The 26,197-nt window shown below is 37.0% G+C and overlaps 1 protein-coding gene across 2 annotated transcripts in view; it reads left to right on the top strand.

The window, feature by feature from the left end:
• Positions 1 to 26,197, top strand: part of gig (TSC complex subunit tuberin) — a 121,428-nt gene that overhangs the window by 80,331 nt on the left and 14,900 nt on the right. For both annotated transcript variants that reach the window (XM_081731841.1, XM_081731840.1), the window contains exons 21-27: positions 401 to 596; positions 6,592 to 6,678; positions 7,815 to 7,984; positions 14,743 to 15,164; positions 19,129 to 19,528; positions 20,502 to 20,731; positions 23,886 to 24,123. In XM_081731841.1, the coding sequence (XP_081587967.1) occupies positions 401 to 596; positions 6,592 to 6,678; positions 7,815 to 7,984; positions 14,743 to 15,164; positions 19,129 to 19,528; positions 20,502 to 20,731; positions 23,886 to 24,123 (1,743 nt within the window). The remainder of the gene's footprint in view (positions 1 to 400; positions 597 to 6,591; positions 6,679 to 7,814; positions 7,985 to 14,742; positions 15,165 to 19,128; positions 19,529 to 20,501; positions 20,732 to 23,885; positions 24,124 to 26,197) is intronic.

A 26,197-nucleotide genomic window follows, 5' to 3' on the forward strand; every position in this document is an offset into this window, starting at 1 on the left:
GATAATGTTGCTGTAAGTTCGCCGACGTTCACAATAATTTAATATTACCAGAACCAGCATGCAACGAATTCTGAAAGGCAGCAGAAGAAAATTGTATAACATTCAGTGCTGCCAACTTACTAGAGCAGAAGTTGAGTTCTTTATGGAACACCCTTTATAAACTTTTCTATAAAAAAAAAAATACATCTTATTACTCATTTTGACACTATTTTCCGCTGAAGTTTTCAACTTTAGTCAGGTTTTCGTAACTAAGGCTGGCAGTAACTATATATTTTTAGGTACGTTTCGTACATGGTACATTTTTAATTTTTTTTAAATTTTATTCTCAGTGCAGTCGAAATTTACACTTAATGGAATTTTTAATTTTTACTTGAGAGATGTTTTTTTTATTGATTTGTAGCTAATGCCCCAAGTCCCCCGAACAAAGGATGATCTTCATATGCATCCGCGACTTCGCCGTCAGACATCCAATGATACCGCAACGGTGGGAGACGGGAAGGCGCACTCGCATTCACCGACAGAGGAACTGAAAAGAAGCATGAGCATACAAGAATCTCATGAGCCAGAACCTTCTAATTTGGACCACCTACTTTTTGGTAAGTTTTTTGTTTCCTTCTTTCTTTTTCTCTTTAGCTTACTTTCTTTATTCTGAGTTTAACAATCTCTTGTTTTGTATATGCGTAAAGACTATGTCACCGTTAGGAAAAGACAAATAACAATATGTTAGATAGATGTATTTTGCTAGACATACTAGGTGGTATCAAAAAGTTTCGAGACTAGTTCCGTAACACGCAAATAGATAGCAGCGGAAGGCTGCACGTACAGGCACAGGGAGCACTGATCTTGATAAGTTAGTGGGCCAAGAGGCATCGTCCTATATACACTAGGAGCTCCGCACCTGGTGCTATACCTCGTCTGCGATTTCATCATAGACAGTAAGTTAGAACAACGAGCATTTGGTCGAACTACGGACCTGGGTCATCTTTTTCGGTCGTGGACATGGTGAGTCTTCCATTGTGAAGACTGTTGCTTTTTGTCTCAGGATCTTACCCATGCACCTAAGTTTCGTCACCGGTAGTAATCCTCGACATGAAGGATGGGTAATCCATGTGACGCTGACAAGGATCTTGGTAGACATCGACGCGGTGTTTTTTCTCCTGGGTCACAGTCTGGGGACGAAGTTGGCAGCAACACGGTGCATGGTCAAACACACGTGCGGATTGCCTGCATTGTTTCGTATGACACACTGACAATGGGAGTAATGTTGGGGATTGTTCTCCGATGAACTTCATGCATAAGTGGCCGAATGGTTTCAACATTTTCGAGTGTTGTTCCTGTTGAAGGTCGTCGTGATCTTTCGTCGTCTTCCAGTGATGCTTTTCCGCTCTTGAAGCGCGCGTGCCACTCAAAATATCTTGAACGACTCATTGAAGCATCGCCATGCAGTTGCCGAATCATGTGAAACATCTTTGTGGCGAATTTGCCCAGTTTCACACAGAATTTCACGTTAGCTCGTTGTTCTAACTTGCTGTCCATGATGAAATAGCACACGCAGTAACGCACGTGGTGAGAGAAGCATCATCTGCACAGCTCCTGATGTACACAGAACGATGTCTCTTGGCATACTAACATACTGAAGGTCGGTGCTCCCTGTGTGTGTGTGCAGCCTTGCGCTACCATCTGTTGGCGTATTGCAGAATTAGTCTCGAAACTTTTTGATACCACCTCGTACAGTACAAAAACAAATAACAGTTTCTTCCAGCAAATTAAAAAAAAAAAAATCAGTTTTTGTTGGCAATGAATAACACTTTCTAGCGCTTCAAAAGTTCTTTTTATTATTATTATTATTATTTTCTCGAAAACACATGAAAATTTAACCTCAAGCATGCTATTTATTTCAGCTCTATCAACTGATATCTATTCCAATATTTTAGTTAAGTAGAAATTAAAATTAACAGTTAATGATAATTTTAGGCCATATCCTATTAACCATCCTGTTTAGGCCATATCCTATTAACCATCCTGTGTGCTTTCGTCATGCTAGTAGCCGCCACAGGAGATGACGAAAAGGGGGATACGACAAAGTTGTCCATTGGGCATTGGCTACCCGACCTCTTCCGTTAAATCGTTGTTGTGGAATAGCGAAGATGAAAAAAGATTGAGTACAATCGAAGCGCCCGCCAAGTGTGAAGTACGTGGTGTAAGCGGAACGGCATAATACAGTTGCACTTCATCGTCGAGTAAGTAAGGATTACAGTGAGAACTTTATAAGTGATTGTCGTGTCCACAAGTGCTCAGAAAGTCTAAAGATGTACTTACTGACGCACACGGCGAAAGTAACCAAAAATGAAAATGTGGCGGCAGATGATCTTGGTGAACAAATGAATCATATGGTTCGTGAAAGGTGTAGATCAGTGGTTCTCATCATTCCAATAACGCAGACCCCCTGTCCATTCAGAGAGTGATCTGCGGACCCCCTTCCATTGCTATTTGAAATTTCAATGGTATTAAAAATATATTAATTAGAATTATCACTGACAAAAAAAAAAAAAAAAAAAAAAATGCAATAATATTTTTTTTAAAGATGCATGATTGTTTCTAGCGAGCGAAACTTCAATTGAAACTACAGTAACTTTCAAGACTATTTGATAAACAATGTTCTCAAATGTGGGGTCACTAATGTGAGGAATGAAATTCTGTGTATTTTTCCATAATTGCATTGAAATCTGGAATAAGTTTTGTCACCATTACTCTTAGGTTCGATTCCACATTAACAGGGTGTCCACCCACCGGGAAAAACCGGGAAACCGGGAAATAGCCGGGAATTTCATGAACCTGGAAAAAACCGGGAATAAGCCGTGAATTTCTCCAAAGAACCGGGAAACAATGATAATAGCCGAAGAAGGCCGAAAATTAAAAACGAAAGGCGTAGCTCAATTGTTTTCTACCGATAAGTCACTCGGTGCTTCTGAATTCATGATCCGTTGGGTCGGATCTAGCGTCATCCTTTCGGTATCCACCGTTTGGGGCGTCCGAATTCAGCATCAATGATGAATCGCAAGTGAACGTGGCGACCGTGAAACAGACGATCGCTTGAATCCTATTGTTGAGGTTCGCTTATCGACCATGTTAGTTTTGTATTTAGAATAAAGAATAGAGTAGTGATGCGTCAAAGGGGGTTGTTTGAAACCTGAAAGAGCGCTCTATTGTAGTTAACAATCATGTGTGCGGTCTTTTGTTTTGGCCTTGGTCTTTTAAGAAAAAAAAAATATGGATAATTATTTAACTATAATTCAACTTTAAGTAGTACGGATTGTTTCTTTGATATATTCTTTATTATTATTACTGTTTAAAATGAATAACAATGTAAAGATGAATGCGAGCAGTAAATGGCGGGAATGAGATTGTCTAGTTGGCAGTTAGGATTGCTTGTTTAGTAATAGGTCAGGTTCTACAATCTCCTGATATCTTTAACCACCAGATAAGTTAGCAGTAGTTATTATTTTACAGTGACGTTGCATCTCGAGCGTTATTAATGATGTACCTCATTTTAAAAAAATATATTGCGTGTGTCAAGAAGGACAAGAAAACACCTAGATCGACAACGTTCTTAGTTGTAGAGAAAAAAATGCACGACAAAATGCTAGCACCAAAATTAGCATTTTTCTCAACTATTGCTTCAATGGTGGAACCATTTCTGACCGAATTCCAAACAGACCAACCCATGGAACCCTTTTTGCATGAAGAGCTCACTTCTCTCGTACAAAGATTAATGGAAAAAATAGTGAAGGGTGATGTTCTTAATAAAGCAGGTGCATCTGTTCAAAAACTAGATATATCAGATCCAAACAATCTTCTTCCTGCTAAAGATGTGGATATAGGCTTTGCAAGTAGGGATGCCATGCGTGGAATCAAGGAAATAACGGATCTAGACAAACTAACACTGCGACGAACGTGCAGAGAAGCTATCGCAGCGATGATTAGTAAAATAATGGATAGGTCGCCATTGAAATACGAACTTACTCGAGCTATTTCGTGTCTTGATCCTGTACTTTTGGTCACAACCTGACACTAGCGGAGAAGCGTTTGACATTATCTTTGAAGGAGATGGTAGCTAAACGATGGTTTACGGGAAGCAAAGCAGGTAAAATTATGGGGCAATATCGGAAGGTATTTTCGTCACCTGAATCTATTAATCACTGCAGAACGTATAAAAGAAAGGAGAAGCGTCTGGATGCATTTTATGTTAAACTTCTTAGCGTATTCAGTGAGGACAGTGTACGAGAACTCAATGATTTTATACAATGTATTTTGATATTGTCACATGGAAATGCATAAGTAGAGAGAGGATTTTCTGTGAATTCTGAGTGCATTTTTGAGAATCAAACAGGAGAGCCTTATTGCCATGAGACAAGTGTGTGGTGGTGTGAGTGCATTAAGTGGATTGGAGTCAATTAAAATCAGGAAAGATATGATACATGCGGCCAGAAATACACATGCTCGATATACTGAACATTTGAAGAAAAAGGCGAAGGATTTGAGTGAAAAGGAAAAAAAGGAAAGAGAGAGAAAACGTGTAACGCGATAAAGACTGGAATTGGAAGCTAAAAAAGCAAAGGTAATTGCTGAGACAACAACAACAACAACAACAACAAAAAAAAAAAAAAAAAAAGCTGCTCTTCTAGAAGAAAAAATCAATGCACTTATCGGGAAGTAACGAAAACAGGTAAGAAAATATAATATAATTTATTTCTATATCATAATTTTATATTGTTCGGGTGGGAACTAAATAATAATCCTTCCGCCTCTTTCGTAAAATATTCGTCTTTTAGTGCCCGTTATAACCGGGAATTTATCTAGTCGAGACGGAAAAACCGGGAATTTCAAAACGCTTTGAGAGTGGACACCCTGATTAAGACGATTTCACTTTAAAATTTTAACACTGCAAAGATCAGAAAAAGTCTGCTCACATAAGTAAGTGGTAGGGAAAAGCATCAAATGTTGCAGTGCCTTTTTAGACAACCCTTCATACTCACAGCGCACACGTAACCAAAAGCTACAAAGTTCACATTTTTTAACATTAAAAAAATGGGAGTGGTTTCTCATCGTTTTAGAAAACCCAGATTTTGGGGGTAGGCTTGACGTTTATAAGCATAGGAATGACAAACATTTACTTCTTTTTTTATTATTATTATTATTTTTAAATCTGGAATTGGTGGTAGTGGTGGGAGCTTTCCGCCATTTGAAGATGAAATCCATGAAATTCCGAACCGTCATGCAGTTAATGTACAGCTAACTGTTTTGAAAATGTGCTCTAGCAACGAAGGAATTTCTTTCACTTGAAGTAATCCTATATAACGGTTGAGAATCACGGGTGTAGATGATTCCGGAAAGTCTGATCTTTGAATTTCAGCGAACTCAGCAGCCGCTTGATAAATTGAATTACATCATATAGTTCACACTAGGCGGGCGCTTCGATTACAGTCGATATGTTTTCATGGTCGCTACTCCACAATGATTAAATGGCGGAGTCCATCTATTAGTGTGTTTGAGGGGGGGGGGGGTCATCCAATGAACAACTTCGTTTTACCCCATTTCGTCATCTGACGCGGCTCTCCGCTAGTTGCATATCCTCGTATATATTTAATACACGTTTTAGTCACTGCATATGATAGGTTTAACAAAAGAAAAAGTTCGTTATTGAAGTCGTCTTCTTTCGTTTCAAGCTAACTGTATGGCATAAGAAACCCGTAAAACAAAAGATGTTCTTCAATCCTATTCTGTGCTAAGCAACTTCAGTCAGGATTGTTACCATCACCCTTCTTAAGATCGCCTGCTTTCTACCTTCTTCTTGGCCTCTTTTCCAGCTTAAGTTTCTATATTCTTCACTTGTATTTTGTGTGCGAGAGATGTTCTCTCTCATCTATGTTTTATATTCTTACAATTTTCTTTATAAGATACGCTTTCAACTTAATGACTTATACGTATTGTAGAATTACTCATCGTGTTCTCCACTCATCCTTTGTTCGCCTATTTTTCTACGAAGTATTTTTCTCAGAAGTGCGTTTCGAAACATCGCTTGTTCTGTGTTTCTTGCTGTGAATTTGCGTCTTAATTCCTACAATCATACAGTAAAACGGATAGTATTTTTTTTAAGTCTATATTATTAGCGTCTTTAATATCCACAGTTTTTAATTTTCGAACAATACCTTTCTATCACTTCTCAATATGATTCCCACCCACTTCTACACACCCTTCCAATATTTTTACCCTTTCATCCAAGATGTCTGAGAAAAGGTGACTAGCATACCGACACGGTAAGTAGGAGATCTAGGTTCGATCTCTCGGCCCATCACACTTTTGTATACTTTGAATTTTATACTTGTATGATACAATAACTTGTCTAGTTTAAAGGTTTGTCTGGAGTAGTAACAAGCAATAGTTCTAAATAAAGCTTTTCTTTTAAATGAGAGTTCTTGTAATTTATGCGTTTGCATGATTATTACATTAATAAATATATACTCAGTATATATATATATAGTCTTGTGTAGCAACAGAAGTAAGTTAATGTTTTTAATATATATATTTTAGGTGTTGAAAAACAAGATAAACAAGACAGACAATTGTGTGCTTGTTGGTGTCAAGGATGGGCAGAAATATATATTAGGAAACCTACAGGTAATGTACAGTTAATTATCAGTTTAACCAGAAGTAATGATAATTGCTTTGAATATTGGTTTGAAAAATTTTGTGTTAATTAAGCTTACGTTTGTATACGATAATATGCAAGTTTTAATGTAGGTTTCCCTGTTCCAAATTTATTGTTGTTTTCCGTGCAAGAATATGGTACACTTTAAACAACAAGGGTTTTAATTTGTGTCTCAAGATTCCATACAAAGTGCGTGCTAATGTTACGTGCCGTTTCTAATATCTGAGTTTTATTTTTACGGGTGATACCTTTTTCAATATAAATACCGTACACTTCTATTCATCAATTTAGTCTTTTTACCGAACTATGAAAGGCGTTTGAGAAGCTCTTTTTGAGATCCGTTTTAGATATTGGAAAATGGCAAGAGAGCATTTTTCACTTTTTCTGGTTGGTGTAAAACTATTTAAACCAGTTGAACTGTACCACAACTTACAATTCTTGTGCTTTGACAAGATTATTAGAGGTCAGATTACCTCAAACACTTTGGTTTTCGTTCCGAGAAAGTCGGATGCAGATCGTATGACATCACCCATAGACTGAACGCTTGGGAGATTTTTGAGAGGGTGCGAATCTTTATCGTATGGTAGAAGAATATTTTACGTTTTCTCATTAATGGAAACTTGTGCCATTTTCTCGATTATTCCCATTTTTTGGTTTCCCAAATTATCCTGTGCATAAGCGTGGCAAGCAGAACGGATATGTCCATCTATCTGTCTGTCGATGTGTATTAAGAACGACTCTGTCTGTCTGTCGATAGGTATTGAGAACGGCTATGTCCGTCTGTCCGTCGATAAGTATTAAAAACTCGTACGATACTGCCGCGATACTGAATTATTCTGACTTGTGTAATTTTTTTCTGAACGTAGAAGTACCGATATTATTTTTCTTCGTTCTCCTAGTTTCCCTTAAATTTTGTTGGTGTTGTAAGATCCAGCCTAGGAGTAAGTACTATTGAGTTCAGAAAATCATAGATGTTTATAAAAATACTTTATAAAATTTTGCAATGCATATTTTATTGTATATACGTTCAAGAATTAATTTTTGTTTATCCTACAACAAACCTGTTGTATCTTAAACGTGTATGTAATTATAATTTATGTTTCAGGTGATATGTCTTGGGTTATGCGTATTCAGACTTCTCCACAGGATTTTCCTTTGGCTGATATCACACCACTCTTTCTGCCTAGTTTATCAAAGAAGGACAACAAATTTGAAGAATTCGTTGCTGGGCATAAGCGAATTAACAGCGAAAACCTGGGTGAAAGTGAATATGATGTAAGAATGTATTTTACATTTCCCAAATCCATAACAAAAGATTATAGATGTTTATATGTAAAACATACATTACTATAGCACTAAATACTATATACGTATCGCCTTCATCAGACGATTAACTTGTCTGATGAAGGCGATGATATGTTGCCGAAACTTTACACAAGTGCTTTTAACAAAAGAAACACTGATCAAAGCTTAAAACACACTTAAAAAAAATTATAATAACGGTTTCGGATATCTAACATATCCTTCTTCAGACAATATCGAAAATAAATGAAAATACAGACATATATATAGTCATTGTTATGACAAAGTTTAAATTCTTTAACAGTCATATATATAGTAATTGTTATCAAAACATTTAAATTCTTTTAACAGACATATATATATAGTTATTGTTGTACTGTTTTTTTTTTTCCTTCCTCCTATTTGCTGAGGCCTTCAGCCAATCCCGTAAGTCTTCTTGTTCACTTTCCAACTATCACGTTCTGCCATTTTTGTTTTCTTTCTATAAGGGCCTTTTTTATTTTCTTGAAAATTGAAAATAAAAAATAATCAATCCAAAGCCATGGATAGTCTTACTATCGAAGTGTTTTTAATGTATTTAGTGTTTGGTCAATGTCTGTTTCATTAATACATGCGAAATGCGTGAGTCATTCAATATAGAAGTTTCCCAAAACTATAAAACTTATATTTTTAAGATACATTTGTAAACTGTGCATACATGTGTAGGTGGGTCCTTTCTCACCTCTTCAAGTAATTCTCATTGAGATTCAGGTATTTACTTCACTGTTGCACCAATATGTCCAAACTCTTTGCAAAAAATCAGGGCTCTGACTATTTAGCACTCTCCTCACATTCGCTTCGCTTCACTTCTTCATTACCAGTTGACAAGAAACCAGATCGCTTATGTCGAACCTGAACTTTTCTTTTTCACGATATTGCCCCCCTCCCCCCCCACTACAGAACGCACACAAGACACAAAATTCAAGAATTAGGGTGGCCACACCTGCCCTACTCTCCACACAGCCTCGATTTAGCGCCGAGCTACTTCCATCTTTTCCCGATGCTAAAGTCTGCATTGGAATTTGAACGTTTCGAATAGTGGTGGGCACAAAAACCGGTTTTTCGGTTTTTAGAAAAACCGAAACCGGTTTTCGAAAATTTTCAAAAAGCCGGTTTCGGTTTTCTGCAAAAAAAACTGCTCGGTTTTTCACCGAAACTGGTTTCGGTTTTCTTCAAAACCGGTTCGGTCGGTTTTCTTCAAAACCAGTTCCGTTTTTTTCCAAAATTTTTCTATTTCTGACTAGAATAGTGTTTCGTTGTTCTCCGGAAACCGAATCTGTTTCCACAGAAAATAGTTTTATGCGTTTTCCAAAAATTTTAACGGAAACCAGTTTCGGTGAAAACCGAACCGGCTTTTGGAGAAAACCGAAACCGGTTTCGGTGAAAAACCGAATCGGTTTTGAAAAAAACGAAATGTCGGTATTTCTAGAAACCGGTTCCCGGTTTTTATAGAAACCGGTTTTGCTCATCCCTAGTTTCGAAGCAGATGAAGATGTGAAATGCGAGGAGAGTGCTTAATAGCCAGAGCCCTGATTTTTTTGCAAAGAGTTTGAACAAATTGGTGCAACGGTAAGACAAATGCTTGAATCTAAATGGGGATTATGTGGTGACGTGAAGAAGGACCCACCTACACATGTATGTGTAGTTTACAAATATAAATATCATACAACTTAGAGAAATTTATATATTGAACGATCCACGTACGTATATATCCAAAGCTATAAGGAATAATATAAAAGTTAATTTCTTTCATAGTTTCATATGAAATTTCAGAATACTGTGGAAGTTTAAAAATAACTTCAGCTGACTGCTTCTGGACTCTAAACTTGCAGAGATTCTTTTATAGTTTTCACCGTATGATATTCATTTCTCAGTGCATCAGTGGATAACAATCTGTATTTGACAATAAATCTAATACGAGGGCCACTATTTATATTTTGAGCCTAACAATGAAAAACAGTTATTTCTCATTGATAATTGATTTGTTGTTTTTCGCAATATTTTCGTTTATGATCAATACGCTTTTGCATTCGTTCGAACCATTTGTCAAAGCATTTTTTCCTATCTTCGTGAGACACCTCTATAATATGGTTTATAAACGCATCAACGGCTTCTTCCGCCGACGAAAATCGTTGTCCATGCAATTTATTCTTGACATTTGGGAACAAGAATAAGTCATTGGGTGCCAAATCAGGACTGTACGGCGGATGACCCATCAATTCGATTTTTTGAGTGTTCAAATAGTCGATTGTTAGACGAGATCTGTGAGAGCTTGCATTATCTTGATGATTGATGCGACAGCGCTTGTTTGTTTTCCGTATTTGACCGAAGACCTCCGGCAACAAATTGTTGTGTACCATTCAGAGTTGACCGTTCTATGTTCCTCTAAAGGCACAGTTACCACATGACCAGTTTTCCCGAAAACACAGGCGACCATTTGTTTTGATGTGCTTCGAGCGCGAACAACTTTTGTTGGTTTTGGTTCATCTTGAAACACCCATACAGTCGACTGTTGTTTACGTTCCGGCTTATATGCATATATCCATGATTCGTCACCTGTTACAATCTTCTATACGTCTTTTCAAGCACCGCCATTGTATTTATTGAGCATCTGTGTGTATCAATCGACGCGAGCTTCTTTTTGAGTTTTTGTCAAATTATGTGGGATCCAACGATAACAAACCTCTCTCACAGCTAAATGATCATGTAATATTTTATATGTGCTGGTGGAACTAATGCCTAGGGTTGCCTCAATCTCACAGTATGCCATATGACGATCTTGCAGTATTGCGTTTTGCACAGCATCAATGTTTTCTTGAATAACAACTGATTTTGGACGACCTTCGCAAATTTCGTCAGTGAGTCAATGGCGACCACGAGTTAAATCGTCATACCAGCGTTTCACAGTGGCAAAGGATGGAGCTTCATCGCCAAGTGTGGAAGTAAGTTCATCGATGCACTCTTGTCTTGATAATTCACGTTGTAAATCGTAATAAATCATTGCACGAAAATTTTCACGAGTTTATTCCATTTTTCTGTTGTCACGCAATCTTTAAGTCAACGTAAACAACACAAATAAAGCTATTGACGAAACATTTGAAGTACGTTATGGTCAACAATGTCAAACGTTTTTATGCAAACAAAGAATAGCGCCTAACTATAATCAGTGTTGCCAAGGCTCAAAATATAAATAGTGGCCCTCGTATACTTTTCTTAAAATGAATTGCAAAATACTGTGTGTTTCTTTATAAATTAAAATACATAAATAAATAATTAAAATAAAATGGTATATTTGAACATTTTGCTAAAATAAACACATTACAAATGTTTCCTGTATATTTCGAGTACCCTATATTAATTGTAACTGTAGTTGGTTTTGCTTATGAGTCTTTATCTTTTAATCAGCCTTGAGGAAGCCTAATTAACCTAAATATTGTGATTTCTATGCAGGCTTTTTTTAAAAAATCTTTTAATGCATTATCCTACTATTTAAGTAGTGAAATATGATAGTAATTAATCGTAATAGTCTTCCTCCTTATGACTCTTTTCCTTATGACATTGTTGGTCCTTTAGTAAAAGATAGCTTTGAGAGCAGTTGAATTCCGGAATGAAATTAGGGGCGTTACTCGTACCTTAGGGATGAAGTGGTGCATAAAGTGTCTTACTTCATTGATTTTCCATTATCATTTACTTGCACCTGCAATTATTTCGTCAATTTTCCATTGCTATTCACTTACATCTACAATTATTTCACCACTTTCCTATTATTATTCACTTGCACTTAGAGTTATTTTATCAGTTTGCTCATGGTAGAGCGCTTAAATATGATGTGTGGAGTCTCTGTTCCAATTCCCTGTCAAGTAAATTTGTGCTGGACATCATCGTCTCTGTAGATTTTCTCGGGGTGCTCCCGTTTCCTCCCGCATTCTCATTTCACTAATTCTTTCATCATCAATCACTTACCTTAACCATCGTTTCCGTTAGCTTAAGGACATAATCATGGGACGTTAAACTGAAATATTAGAATTTCATTTCATAAATTTCTCATTACTATACACATACACCCACAATTATTTAATTAATTTCCCATTATTATTCACTTATATTTACAATTATTTTATCAATTTCTCATTATTCATTTGCATCTACAATTATTTCATCAATTTCCCACTACTGTTCAATTACACTTACAATTAGATCTCCTCCACAGTCTAGTGATAGAGCGTGTGGCTTTGCTGCACAGGGCTTCGGGTTCGATTCCTGGTGGGAGAGCATCAAACTCACTCCGTGGTTCAGAATCCACTTTAAACTGTAGACATCGTCTTGTCAGCGTTGCTGCTGACAAAGAACGTAACTCCAAATCAATCAATCGTAGCGTTGCTGCATACAAAGGACGTAAATATAAACCAATCAATCGTCTTATATAGTCTCACTGCTGACAAATGACGTAAATACAGATCAGTCAATCGCCTTATATAGCCTCGCTGCTGACAAACGACGTAAGTACAGATCAGTCAATAGTCCTGTGTAGCCTCGCGGCTGACAAAGAACGTAAATACAAATCAATCAGTTGCCCTCTGTAGCTTCACTGCTGACAAAGAACGTAAATACAAATCAATCAATCGTCTTATATAGCCTCGCTGCTGACAAACGACGTAAGTACAAATCAGTCAATAGTCCTGTGTAGCCTCGCTGCTGACAAAGAACGTAAATTCAAATCAATCAATCGTCTTATAAAGCTTTGCTGTTGACAAACGACGTAAATAAAAATCAATCAATTGTCCTATATAGCCTCACTGCTGACAATGAACGTAAATACAAATCAATCAATTGCCCTGTGTAGCTTCACTGCTGACAAAGAACGTAAATACAAATCAATCAATCGTCTTATATAGTCTCGCTGCTGACAAACGACGTAAATAAAAATCAATCAATTGTTCTATATACGAGGGGCATACTGAAAGATGTGAGCAACATCTTTTCACAACTGTAATCTTTATTTGTAAGTGAAACCAAATATATCATCTCAATCTACAGATTTTTCTTTCACTTTTCCACATAGTCTCCGTTTTTTTTTTTTTTTTTTTTTTTTTTTTTTTCATCGTTCTGCAAGTTTGAAAATACCCTTGCGATAGAATTCCGTTCCAGCTGCCCGTATACACTGATGCACTGCTTGCCGAATATCCTCCAGTGTCTCGTAGCGATGGCCTCGCGTCTGTTCCTTCACAAAACCGAAAAGATGGTAGTCGGAAAGTGCCATGTCGGGACTGTAGGGAGGATGTGGAAGTGTTTCCCACCCAATTCGCATGATCTGCTCCATAGTGACACGTGCAGTATGCGGACGTGCATTATGCTGTTGAAGAATGATCTTCTTTCCAGGACGTTTATCACGCAAGGCACGATGGAGTTTCAAAAGTGTCTGGATGTAGCGGGCAGAATTTATGGTTTGTCCAGGATCAAGAAAGTCGACCATAATTCAACCCTTGGCATCCCAGAAGACACTCCACATAACTTTCCCTACCGATTGCACTGTCTTCGCTTTCTTCTTCGGTGACGAATTCAAGTGGTGCCATTCCATACTCTATCGTTTGTTTCAGGTTCATAATGATTGAACCGGCTTTCATCTCCAGTCATAATATTGTCAGAAAGTCATCACTTTCATGTCGAAATCTCTGAAGAAGGGTTTGGGCAATGGTTAGTCCCTGACGTTTGAACGTCAGGTTAATAAACGGCCCAACATCAAGTTTTGCAACGATTTCATTCATAGTGATGCGCCTATCTCCCGTAATCAGATCATCAACCCTTACCTCGTGATCCGTGGAGGCAATTCGAGGGCTCCCGCTGCGAAGCTCATCTCCGATACTCATCTGTCTATCCTTAAAATGTTTTACTCACCTCTTAACACTACTGGCACCCATCTCAATAAGCACACTGCAGTCTTCGGTGAATTTCAGAAGCAGATTGGTCTTCTTTAACAAGGAATTCAATCACAGCACGCTGTCAAAATGAAATATCGCTTCCCGCAATTTTGGAAATCCTGCCTGTGATCACGTGCTAGCAACAAACAGCGTCAACGTCTGGAAAGAAAGAAAGAAAGGTCGTAGATTGAGATGATATACTTGGTTTAACTTACAACTTAAGATTATAGTTGTGAAAACATGTTGCTCGCAACTTCCAGTATGCCCCTCTTAGCTTCACTGCTGACAATGGACGTGGGTACAAATCAGTCAATCGTCCTATGTAGCCTCGCTGCTGACAAAGAAGGTAAATTCAAATCAATCGTCCTTTGTAGCCTCGCTGCTGACAAAGAAGGTAAATTCAAATCAGTCGTCCTTTGTAGCCTCGCTGCTGACAAAGAAGGTAAATTCAAATCAATCAGTCGTCTTATATAGCTTCACAGCGAAGACGTAAATACAAATCAGTCAATCGTCTTATATAGCCTCGCTGCTGACAAACTATGTAAATAAAAATCAATCAGTTATCTTATCTAGCTTCACTGCTGACAATGGACGTGGGTACAAATCAGTCAATCGTCCTATGTAGGCTCACTGCTGACAAAGAATGTAAATATCAATCAATCATAGTACGCGAAACTAAAAGCTTCATTTTTCTTTATTTGTATCTCATATATTCTTCATCTCACAAATATGTATCAGAATTTCATCTGAAGAAAGTACATTTTTATGTTGCAGGCTATGTTGGAACATCATTTCTTGGAAGATTCAGGCGAACATGGCTCAGAGGTATCATTTAATGCATGCCCTCAAAGTCCTCCACCACCATCACCAAGCAAGCGCAGTCCTTCGCCACTTATTCCTGAGAAGAAAGTTGTGAACAGACAGAACTCAGGTAGCAGCGTAGAGAGTGAAGATATTCGTCCTATGGAGAGTGGACCGCCTCCTGTAGAGAAAGCGAGGAACCCTGTGCGGCGTTCCAATTCCAGCCCTGAAATGAACAGCAGCTGGAAAAATCCTTTCCTTTCGAAGGAAGCAAGAGAGAAGGAGAGCTCTATAGAGGAAAAGGAGAATGAGAATGAGGGAGATACGAAGGACGATCATGGAGATAGTTCTTCTGATGGAAAGAAGACGCCTAAACAAACTTATAAGGATCATAGGTATGATTTCTCATCATATTACTTAGTAATACAGTGGTACCTCGGATTATGAACTTAATTTGTTCTCGGATTGCGTTTGCGAACCGGAACATTGAAATTACCATTGAAATCAATGCAAATTCAGTTAATCCGTTCGCCCGACCCAGAAACATCATTTGTAGATTTGTTTATAGATTTTGGGGTTGCGGTGGCTCAGTGGTAGAGCGTTCATCTCTGGTGCATGGGGTCCTTGTTACGATCCCAGCTCGCACCAAATGAGCTTTGTGGTGGACAAACACCGTGTGCGTGGGTTTTCTCGAGGTTCTCGCGTTTCCTCCCACTTTCTTCATTCTACCATTTCACTCATTTCTAATGATCACCGTCTCCTTTAGTCTAGCCAGCGTAACCATGGAACGTAAAACTAAAAAAAATTCATTTCGTTTTCATTTTGTTTATGGATTTTCTTCTAGCAAAAATATACATATAGAATAATATAAAATGTACAGTGTAACTGTAATTTTGTAGTTGATAGTTGGTGGCACAGGTAGATGATAGAGTAGGAGCAAGAGAAAGAAGACTACTCTTTCGAAGGAAAACCGCATTTCTTAATAACTTCGGTCAAATGTGTAGGTGTTGCCTCTTTTGGTGATTTTTCACTTCTTGTTCCTGTTAGCGAGCCGAAAACATGGCGCCAAAACCACGTGTGTACGTTCATGCTTCGAGGTATTGTTCGCGGGTTAAATCAAAATTTGTTCGGAAATTGTGTTTGTGGGGTGATTTGTTCGCAACCCAGGTTCTATTGTATATCAAAATTGCCATTGCAGGAGCTAAACTGGTGGATAATTTAAATATTACACTATTCACATTATCCAAATTAACCTCATGACATATGAAAACGTATTGAGCTTCTTCGGCAAATGACAGGAATACAAGAGAATTTTAAAAATAAAAATAAAAAATAAATAAAAATAAAAAAAAATAAAAACTTGTATGTAAAGAGCACTTGCAAGTAACTTAAAGACACATTATTATTATTATTATCGAGTTGATATATGCCAATGCACGAAATACATTGATTGTAAAGAGCTAGTTGTGACATTATAATAAGGTTAGTTGCATCGAACTTACGATAAAAACAATCTGCTGATATTAGCGTCGTTGTTGCAACTTATGACTTGTGTATTCATGCCTTAGATGCTTATCAACCCTATTTTCATTGCTTTCTCAAAATAGTTGAGAAATTAAAAAAATAATATACGAGATTAGTTCAGAAAAAATCCGAACTTTCTAAATATAATGATACTTACCGTTTGTGAAAATTAATTAGACTTATTTCGTACGTAGTTTTTTCCACTATTAATTCATCGTTTCCAGCATGTCTTCCACTACTGTAACAAATCTTGGAACACTTTCCTTGTAATAGCCTGAAGGTGTGGTATCGAATTTTTTTGTTATTTCTTGTATGGATTGGAAACGGCAATTCTCGAGGGTGGATTTCAACTTGAGGAATAGAAATAAGCCTGTCTTACCAATGGCTGGGAATATTGTCATGTTGTAGCATCTATGTCCCAGTTTTTCAAGCTTCCGATCTCCTCTTCTTCCTCGCAGTCTCTCTCGAACTCTTCATCGCTTCTAAGTAATACTCTTTGTTGATGCTTTGACCACGTGAGACAGATTCATAAGGAATAAGAGCTCAAAAATCGGAAGAAAACAATAAACATCACTTTCACGTACATTTAACCTACTCGGACGTGCTTTGTTGGGTTTCGAAAGATTTTCCGACCTATTGGGATGAGTGTGTCTTTACTTCAGCGTCATAGTCATAGTCTCTCCACCTGTTACGATGTATTACAAGAATTCATTGTCTTCGTTTGCACGATTCGAAATATTATCACAGATTTTCACGCGTGTTCATCTTTGTTCATTTGTTAGGAACTGTGGAACGAATGTTGCAGGAACATAACGCATGTTCAGTTTTTCAACTAAGATCACATGACAGAGTGATTTTCTTATTTTTGTTTCCTCAGGTAATTTGTTTATAGTCAAACAACGATTCTTTCATACAGCATCTCACACTTTCAGAACATGATGTTGGTGGGCATCCACGTTTTGACCTGTCTTCAATAGATGTTCTTCCTGCTTTGAAACATTGAAACCACTCACAGCACTGGATTCGGCTCACACATTCTTCCCAGTAATTTCGTGGAACATTTTTAAAGTGTTTTATGAATGTCTTGCTCAATTTGGAACAAAATTCGATCCACCCACGCTATTCCTCCAAAATTCTCATTTTCCTAATACCATGAAATCGCTGCAAGTACAGAACAGAACTTCACCCCAACGCCCGCAGTTTCACAATGGCACAAGGCAGAATGATGTAGGTACCGTTAAAATGTTTGAGAAGAACTCTACTACGCGTCACTGGCAAGCGGAAAATCAACGACAGTTTCATTGGTCTTTTCTTTTTCTGAGCGTATCTCGTATTTGTGAAGACTGTACTGTTTTTCAGAACTCCTCCATAGCTAAGCGGTTAGCGTACGCGCCTTTGGCATGGGAGACCCGAGTTCGATTCCCGACGCGAGCTCATGTGGTTCGGATTCCACGTTAAACAGTAGGTCCACGTTTCATATAGCCTCGCTGCTGAACGTGACGTTAAACTCAACTCACACACACATACACAATTTACTGTTTTTCATGATGGCATATTTCTCAACGGAATCTGTGTACGATATTCTTTTTACTTCGCTTCATACTAGGTTTTTTCTAACATCAGGGCATTAGCTTCTCTAAATTTTAATAGAGGCTTAAAGTAATATTTCGAAAATGGGTAATTTTACCGCAAACGTTTCTTATAAATGCATTGCATGTAATGAAATTGTCTCCAAAATTACATGAAGAATAACAGAAGTATCTAAAAGTATCGAGTCAGGAAAGATGGAACAATGACGGTTCTTGAGGGAAGTCACACCAGTCAAAATTTTAAATTTTATCGCTAGTCAACAAGCTAAGGGAAGGGAAGAAAGCTTCATATCTCTTCAGAAATCTGTATTCATGAATTAGTACATTAGGCAAGCTTTCTTCCTTCAGCTTATAGCTATAAAATATTAGCAGGCTTTCTTTCCTTAGCTTATAGCGCTAAAATTTAAGTAAGCTTTCTTCCCTTAGCTTATAGCGCTAAAATTTAAGTAAGCTTTCTTCCCTTAGCTTATAGCGCTAAAATTTAAGTAAGCTTTCTTCCCTTAGCTTATAGCGATAAAATTTAAGTAAGCTTTCTTCCCTTAGCTTATAGCGATAAAATTTAAGTAAGCTTTCTTCCCTTAGCTTATAGTGATAAAATTTGATATGTTATCGATATGATTGAGGAGTAGCAACATTTACATAAACATGAAGTTACTGATGTGAACACTCCGTACTCACATACACCTTATATCCCTTAGAAACTTTGCTGAATCGGAACAAAATCTCGACTTGAAACTTTTGCGTTTAATCCACAAAACAGATATGGAGAGCTTACTATATGTTATTTTCGACGAACTTTAAAGTTCATTACTGAATTCTCTATGTCTGTGTGTATGTGTGTATCTGTTATTTGCAATTTTTTTCAATTTTGAGCCCTCTAGTCGATAGATCATCAAAAACGACGAAGTAATGGATTTTTTCGCGCCACTCTTACCGTTCCCGAGATATTGTCCAAAAAAGAGTTCCAATTTCGGGAGATTCGAGCCATATCTCGGAAACCGTAAGTCACAGAGAGATGATATATTGCGAATTTTTCAATTTTGAGCCCTCCATTTTTAGCATGTGTCTTCGTAATACAACATATCGTAGAACGTTTTAACAGAACTCTTTAAAAAAAAGTACTAATAAATTGTATAGAACAATTGGTATCAAGCCTGTAGAAGTTAATAAGAAAAATTAATTATTTTTAAGTTCGTTCTGGCAATTCTCTTGGAGCATTCTCAACTGGTTAATATTTTCTTTGCAGAGTGAGTTGTGAGGCTATTCCTGAAGAAGTGTCGGGCTCTGGAACTACACCGCCAAGTGCTTACAGCAGCAGGTCACCAATTCTTTCGTGCCATTCGTATCCTGGGTCAGAATCGGCTCCTCAGTCTGTTCTCCCTTCACCCAGCCAGTCTCATTTGTCACTTGTGATCAACGTCCAACCAGGGCAGCTTTCTCCTAAACACCTCCCTTCGTCTCCGCTTTCATCTCCGTCGCCAAAGCAGCAGCGGGAGTTCTTAGGTCAGAAGAGAGATTCTAGGTCATCCGGAGATGCGTCAAAGCCTCCAGTGGACCCAAAGTTTAGTAAGGAACAGAAAATGTCCTCCGCTGAAATACAAGGAAAAACTAGTCACCCTCGGCAGAGCTCTATAGATACTGAAAAGGTTTGTATTACCGACTTTCTTTGTTCTCTTCTGTATTGATATACAGTAAAATTTGTTTAAGTTTTACACCGTTGATTGTGGAGTTTTTTTTTCTTTTTTTTTTTTCCTAATAAATATATACAAACATGTCTGTGAGAAATGTTTCGTGTTCTGCATTAACTGAATATTGAAAAGAAGTAAGAGGATAAACTAGCCTGAGTATTACGAAATATTGAAAACTAGGTCTAGGGAGCAACAAGTAAGAAGTGTTTTAGAGCAAGCCTTTGTGTGAGTAAAGTTCACGTATCAATCTGTAATTGTCAGTTTCATACGGCATACTTTTTTAATGAGGATACTAGGCGATATATATTATGAATACAGGGCCGCAGTGGATCAATGATAGAGCGTTCACCTCTGGTGCTTGGAGTCCTTGGTTCGATTCCAGCTCCCGCTAAATGAGTTTTGTGGTGGACAAACACTGTGTGTGGGGTTTTACTCGAGCTTATCCCGTTTTCTTCCACTTTCTTCATTCCACCGTTTTATTCATTTCTTATCATCACCGTCTCCTTTAGCCTAGCCAGCATAACCGTAGGATATAAAAAACAAAGATTTCATTTCATTTCACTTTATGAATATGTTATTAACTGTAGTCACCAGGGAGCTCTGTGTCTCCTTTGTATCCAGCTGTACGCAGAATCTCCCAACATACATTCTCAGTATGTTTAGAATAGTACAGATTTCGTGTGGGGTGTGTAAATATTTGAAATTCTGATCTGTTATGATCAAAATCAAAACCCTTTAATATAGCAAATCGAGTGAAATAAATAGCTAAAATATTAGTATATGTATCCACTTTCAGTACTTTTAATTGACTGTATATATTGTGAAATCGAATTATCACGACCGGTAAATCAATAACTGTTACAATGTTTTTTGTCATAATATTGATGTTCCAATCTGTGTTTTATGATTAGAATGAATTGATGAATTTCAGGGGAAAATGATGGGATCTGCCAATGAGCAAGGTATGTCGTCTCCTCGCCATGGAAGCAAGGAAGAATCCAGGCCTGATCCCTCAACACTACCTCCTTTGGCATTTAAAAGAGACAGAGGACATACAATCTCAGTCATGAGTCCAATAAGGAAACCTCGAATCGATTGGGACTCTATAAAGCGTAATAATTCTCCCCGGAAGGATATGCCGCGGTCAGGAATTAATCCAAGGTTTGTTGAAGCACTACGATGTAGTCTTATGTATCCTTGTTTTTCTTCTGTATTATTAACACTTCAGTTTGTTGGACATATATCATAATATTTTAAATGTTATTCTTAAGAACTTTTACAGCAGTTTTATCACGGTTCATGCATGCTTTTCTATATTAAAAACAGTCAAATTTAGTTGTGTAATTGCTTTTATTGTCGTTTTATTTTAACATGTGATTATCGATGTTGGAAACATTCAAAATTAAATGAAAATAAGGCAAGAAATACATGAAAATGTACTCAGAAAACTTTCTGTCCGTATTTCTTTTAATTATATTCATATAGGTATTTACTAAGATTTGTTTCATCACAGAGTGCTGGATTCTAATATTTTATTCTGCTAGTTAATCAATAATAACAAAAACTGTAATATTAATAACATTTTGATAAGCTGGATTTCCGTTAGCAAATGGGAATCAAGAAACTTTGGGATTCAGCAGAGTAACTTATGTGATTTGTGATTTTTACTTTACGTCCTCATAAAATGAAGAATGCCATCTGAACGCAAGTTTATATGCTATCCATTGTACTCTGAGCAAGATTTTAAGTTGGTAACCTTGTGCATTGAAAATGAATGCCCTAGCCCAGTAAAGGTACGCTACTGTTGAGTTGAAGAACTGTGCTCCTATGAAGTGGATTTAGGTTACCGCATATGTTAAAGTAAACTTCCATATTTGCGCGAATGTACAGGGTGTCTATCGGTCTCGAAAGTCACGAAAAAGTCACAAAATCAAAAAACGGTCATGAAAGTCAAGAAAAGTCACAAAATTAGGTTTTGGGTAACGATTTTTTTTATCTGTACAAACATAAGTATAGACTGGAAAATATTTTGTTCTATAAAACGTCAAAATTCACCACCAAATATGTATGGTCGGATTTAGACGCTAGCAAAGCACGCTTCTATCACATGCATGAAAATAAGGCCTAATTCGCACCGAAATTTTCTCTTGAGAATGTTATGAAATTTTATTGTTTGGTAGAGAAAAGGTCACGAAAAAGTCAAGAAATTTCACTTTGAAATTATAGTAAACGCCCTGATATAGGACGCACCTAAACTTTTGAAACGAAATTATAGAAAAAGTAAATCTCGAATATAGGCTGCGGTACTAAATTTACGAAAAAGTTCAATTAGAGAGTACTTTGAAATATATCTCTTTAACTCTTGCATAACTAAAGGTGACTCATAAAGATGACCTTCTTTGTGATAGTGACTCTGAGCAGCATTCTAGATCTTCTAGCGGGGGTAAAGAATCAGACGCTGGTGATGCTGAAATCGGGAAAGTGATTGTGCGTAATTTGGGTGGGTACAAACAAGCTGACACGGTTTTGCGAAACAAAGGTGCTTTTCTTTTTTTTTTTTTTTTTTTTTCAAGAACAGCTACTGTATATAAATATTCCGTAAATATTATATATACTATGTAACAAAGATGCATATTCCTTTTAATAAAACTATTAAGTGTACAAGTGCTTTTTGTGCCAGTGTAAGGTGTTAAGTCTTTGATGGTTTACAAACGTAACTGCAGTAACTTGTAATGTTATTAATTTCAAGATATGTGTACCTGCCATTTTGAAATTGACGATTTATGATCTGAGGGAGAAAAACCTCAAGTATAGGCCGTACCATGATTTGTCAAACCAAAATTCAGGGGGTTAAAAAGAAGTGCAGCGTATATTCGCGCAAATACGGTACTCAGTTTTGTATTTGAATGATACTTGTACATGCCTCCAGGACAGATAATAATGTTATATCAAACTAAAGTTAGATATATAAACATTATCTTGGTAAATAATTCGATGCATTTTTTTTTTTTTTTTTTTTTTTTTAATAACAAAACAAAGGAATCGCTATGCTAGTCTGTAAACTGTTTGTACAACCACGAATACAAATAAGTAGAGGTTCGAGTCATAAGAAATAAAGACACTTAACTCTACTTATTGTTCGTGACTGTACATCAAATTACAAATTGCAAAATAAGGATTAGTTCCGTAATCCGGCAGGAAATATGCATCGTAGGAGTTTATTAACTTGATAATTCGGTTGGTGGAACTTCTTAAAAGTCTGACTAACTAAGAACAGCTTCGTCTCTCCGTATCTGTGTGAGAGTTCAATGGCTCAGTGTAGAAACCCACGCGTTAACCTCTGGAGTGTGCGGTCCTGGCAAGTTTGGGGTGGGCAACATCGTGTTCGTGGGTTTCCTCAGGGTATTCGTTTCCTCCCGCTTTCTCGTTCCACCAATTTTTCCATCATCGTTCACTTGCTTTAATCATTGTCTCCCTTGGCCTAAAGGGCATAACGTAGCCTATAGGGTCGTTAAATTGAAAGATTTCATTTCATATCATTTCATTTTAGAGTTGAGTGGTTCTTGGCATTATTATTATTATTATTATTATTATTATTATTATTATTATTATTATTATTATTATTATTATTATTATTATTATTATTATTTTAAAGTATGAAATTGCTGTTGCTTTAACAGGGTGTCTATCGGTCACGAAAGTCATGAAATCAGAAAACGATCATAAAAGTCAAGAAAAAGTCACAAAATTTAGCTTTTGGGTCATGATTTTTATTATTATTATTATTTATCTGTATAAATATAAGTATAGACTGGAAAATTTTGTTCTATAAAATTTCAAAATTCACCACCAAAAATGTCTATAGTCAGCTTTAGACGCTATAAATCGTAAGAAAAGCACGCTTTTATTGCATACATGAAGATTCGGCCCAATTCGCACCCAAATTCGCTGTTGAGAATGTTACTGAATTTTATTGTTTGGGAAATAAAAGTTTACAAAAATGTCACGAAATTTCATTTTGGAATTTTAGTAGACATCCTGTTTAAGTTCTGGAACCATTATAATACTGTCATTAAAAGAGGATTTTATTGTAGTGTTGTATTGTGTGCTTTGTATTATGTATATGACTTCTTTAGTTATTGTTTTATCTATCTAATGTTCTTAATATATGCATAAACATACTCTAAAACTAGTATATATAAACATGGCCTAAAATTTTTGTGCCACGTGCAAAATCGTTGTATTTTTGAACGTTAGAAGTATCGGTGAGTATATTAGTATTGTTTTTGAAAACTGTAATTGTTTTGTTTCGCAGTTTTGTGTTTCTTCAACTCTACCACAATGCCCATTTTGGAAATACCTCAGAAAAACCGCTTTTAGTTCCTCAGAGCCAAAGTCAGATGGTAGAACGAGCTGTCAAGAATCTGGATCGAATTCCACCGTACGAAACGCACAAAATTGGAGTTATTTATGTTGGACATGGGCAAGCAAGTAATGAAGCAGCTATTTTACAGAATCAATTTGGATCCGTTCGATATGCTGACTTCCTACAGGTTGGTAAAGTTATTGAAGTATTATAATTGTGAATTTGACATATCTTATTATTTTAAAGATAATTAAGGTAAGAATTTGTATGCAAGTCCATATTTAAATTGGTGTATTGAAATCCGCGCTGAAACGGGTTTTAATATAAGGTATTGTGAGTGGTAAGGACAAACTAAACAAAGGCTTGTTTAAAAAAAAAAAAAAAAAAAAAACTTTTGAACTTACTTCATAGAGACGAACTCAACAAAACGCTCTTCTATCAATTACTTTTAGAGTTTAACGTTCCACAATTATGCACCAAAGCTGAAGGGTGATGAAGAAATAGATTATAATGATGGAATAAGTGAAGTGAAAGGAAATGGAGGAACCCCGGGTAATCATACACACACGATGTTTATCCACTACAAAGTTCATTGACGAGACCTGGGATCGAACCAGAGACCCATACACACCAGAGGTGAACGTTCTACTACTAAGTCACCGCGGCCTCCGAGTTATTATCACTGTTGAGGTTTGTGTTATTATTTTGAGTTTATAAAATAATAAAAAAAAGAGAGACTTGGTGTTGAGTTTGCTCTTAGTGGACAGATCGCATCATAGCTTTCATTAAAGAAAAAAGAAGAGAAGAGCAAGTATCAGTTCCCACGTATTTGCATATTTTGGCAACTTTAGAAGATCTTTGTATTATGTGTATTTAATCAATTCGTTGTTTTTCTTTTTATATATATATATATATTTTTAAGTATAATGTTCTCTTCTTTTTGCATATAAAAATACTTTGTTCTATTTCAGCATCATCAATATTTGACAATTCTGTACGAGAAAAAGTCTGAATATAGTTTTCCCGCCTCCTTCCTCCCACATCCGCAAGAAATTGTAAAATAATGGGGCAAATAAGGCATCGATTTAATGTGAGAGCCATCGATATTTCATTTGGCGACGTATGACCAAGATAATGCAGATGGCATTATCGCAGTGCTAGCGGAAATTTCCGGTGAACAGCAAATACTTTGGCCGGCAAGTATGGAAGTCGGAAAAACCAATGCTTAGAAATATTGTCAGACATTGACAAGAGTGAAGTCTACTATTCGTAGGAAGCGGCCTAGCCTTGTGACATCTGGCGTTTTTCTTTTGCACGACAATGCGCGACCACACTCGACAATGGCAACGCGAAATCATCTTTCGACCTTCATTTGGGATTGCCTCGCCTATAGGTACAGTTTCGACCTTGCGGCCAACGATTTCCATCTCTTTCCATGATCGAAGAAGGCTCTCACCGAAAGACACTTTGGATCCAATTAGTCTGGTGGCAGAGTCCAAAAATTACTGTGTAGATGGAAATGCGCTACACGCAACATGTTATGACGGCATCTTGTTGAAAAATGTATAATAAAACCAAATTCACGGATGCAACTGTGTCACTGTTGGGCAATTCTTTTTATAGCCTTATACTGTAATTAATCACGATATCAAAAATCTAATTGCAGTACAGTTATGTTTTGATGATATGTTACTGAGAACATATTGCTATGATATCTTTTAGTCCAATGGTGATTACTGCATGGCTAGACAATACCCAGAGGGGCAAGGGGTGCACCCCCTCAATGATGAAGTATTATAAACGAAGAAAAATCTACGACAGTATCATTACGAAAAAACTGCTGTTGTAAATTATATTTTGATTCCGTGGAAGGTAATTATCTGCGCCCCAAAACAAATATAAATACATTGCGGAACTGAGGTTCTAAAGTGTATGATATGCCATCCCTTTAAGAAATCCTGGGTATGCTCCTGAGAGCATCCACATCTAATCATCAAAAGAATATCGTACAGAGCTATAAGGACATGCCGGGTAGTGTCACTGGAACGAAAGTTTTGGACGCTTCGTCACGACTCCGTCCATATTGCACAGGATCCACAAGGGAGTGGTTGTTGGTTTATTGCAGACTTCCAAGTTGCACAATGTGGGTGAGTTCGTTTAACGTGCTCATGGAATGCTTCATTCGTTGGTGGCAACGATTTCAAAGAGGGAACGGATAATATTCTTGGTTTTGCCATTTTTGTCCTCCAAACGAGAAATCG

Source organism: Thermobia domestica, chromosome 11, assembly GCF_964235325.1.
Source record: "Thermobia domestica chromosome 11, izTheDome1.hap1.1, whole genome shotgun sequence".
Classification (NCBI taxonomy): domain Eukaryota; kingdom Metazoa; phylum Arthropoda; class Insecta; order Zygentoma; family Lepismatidae; genus Thermobia; species Thermobia domestica.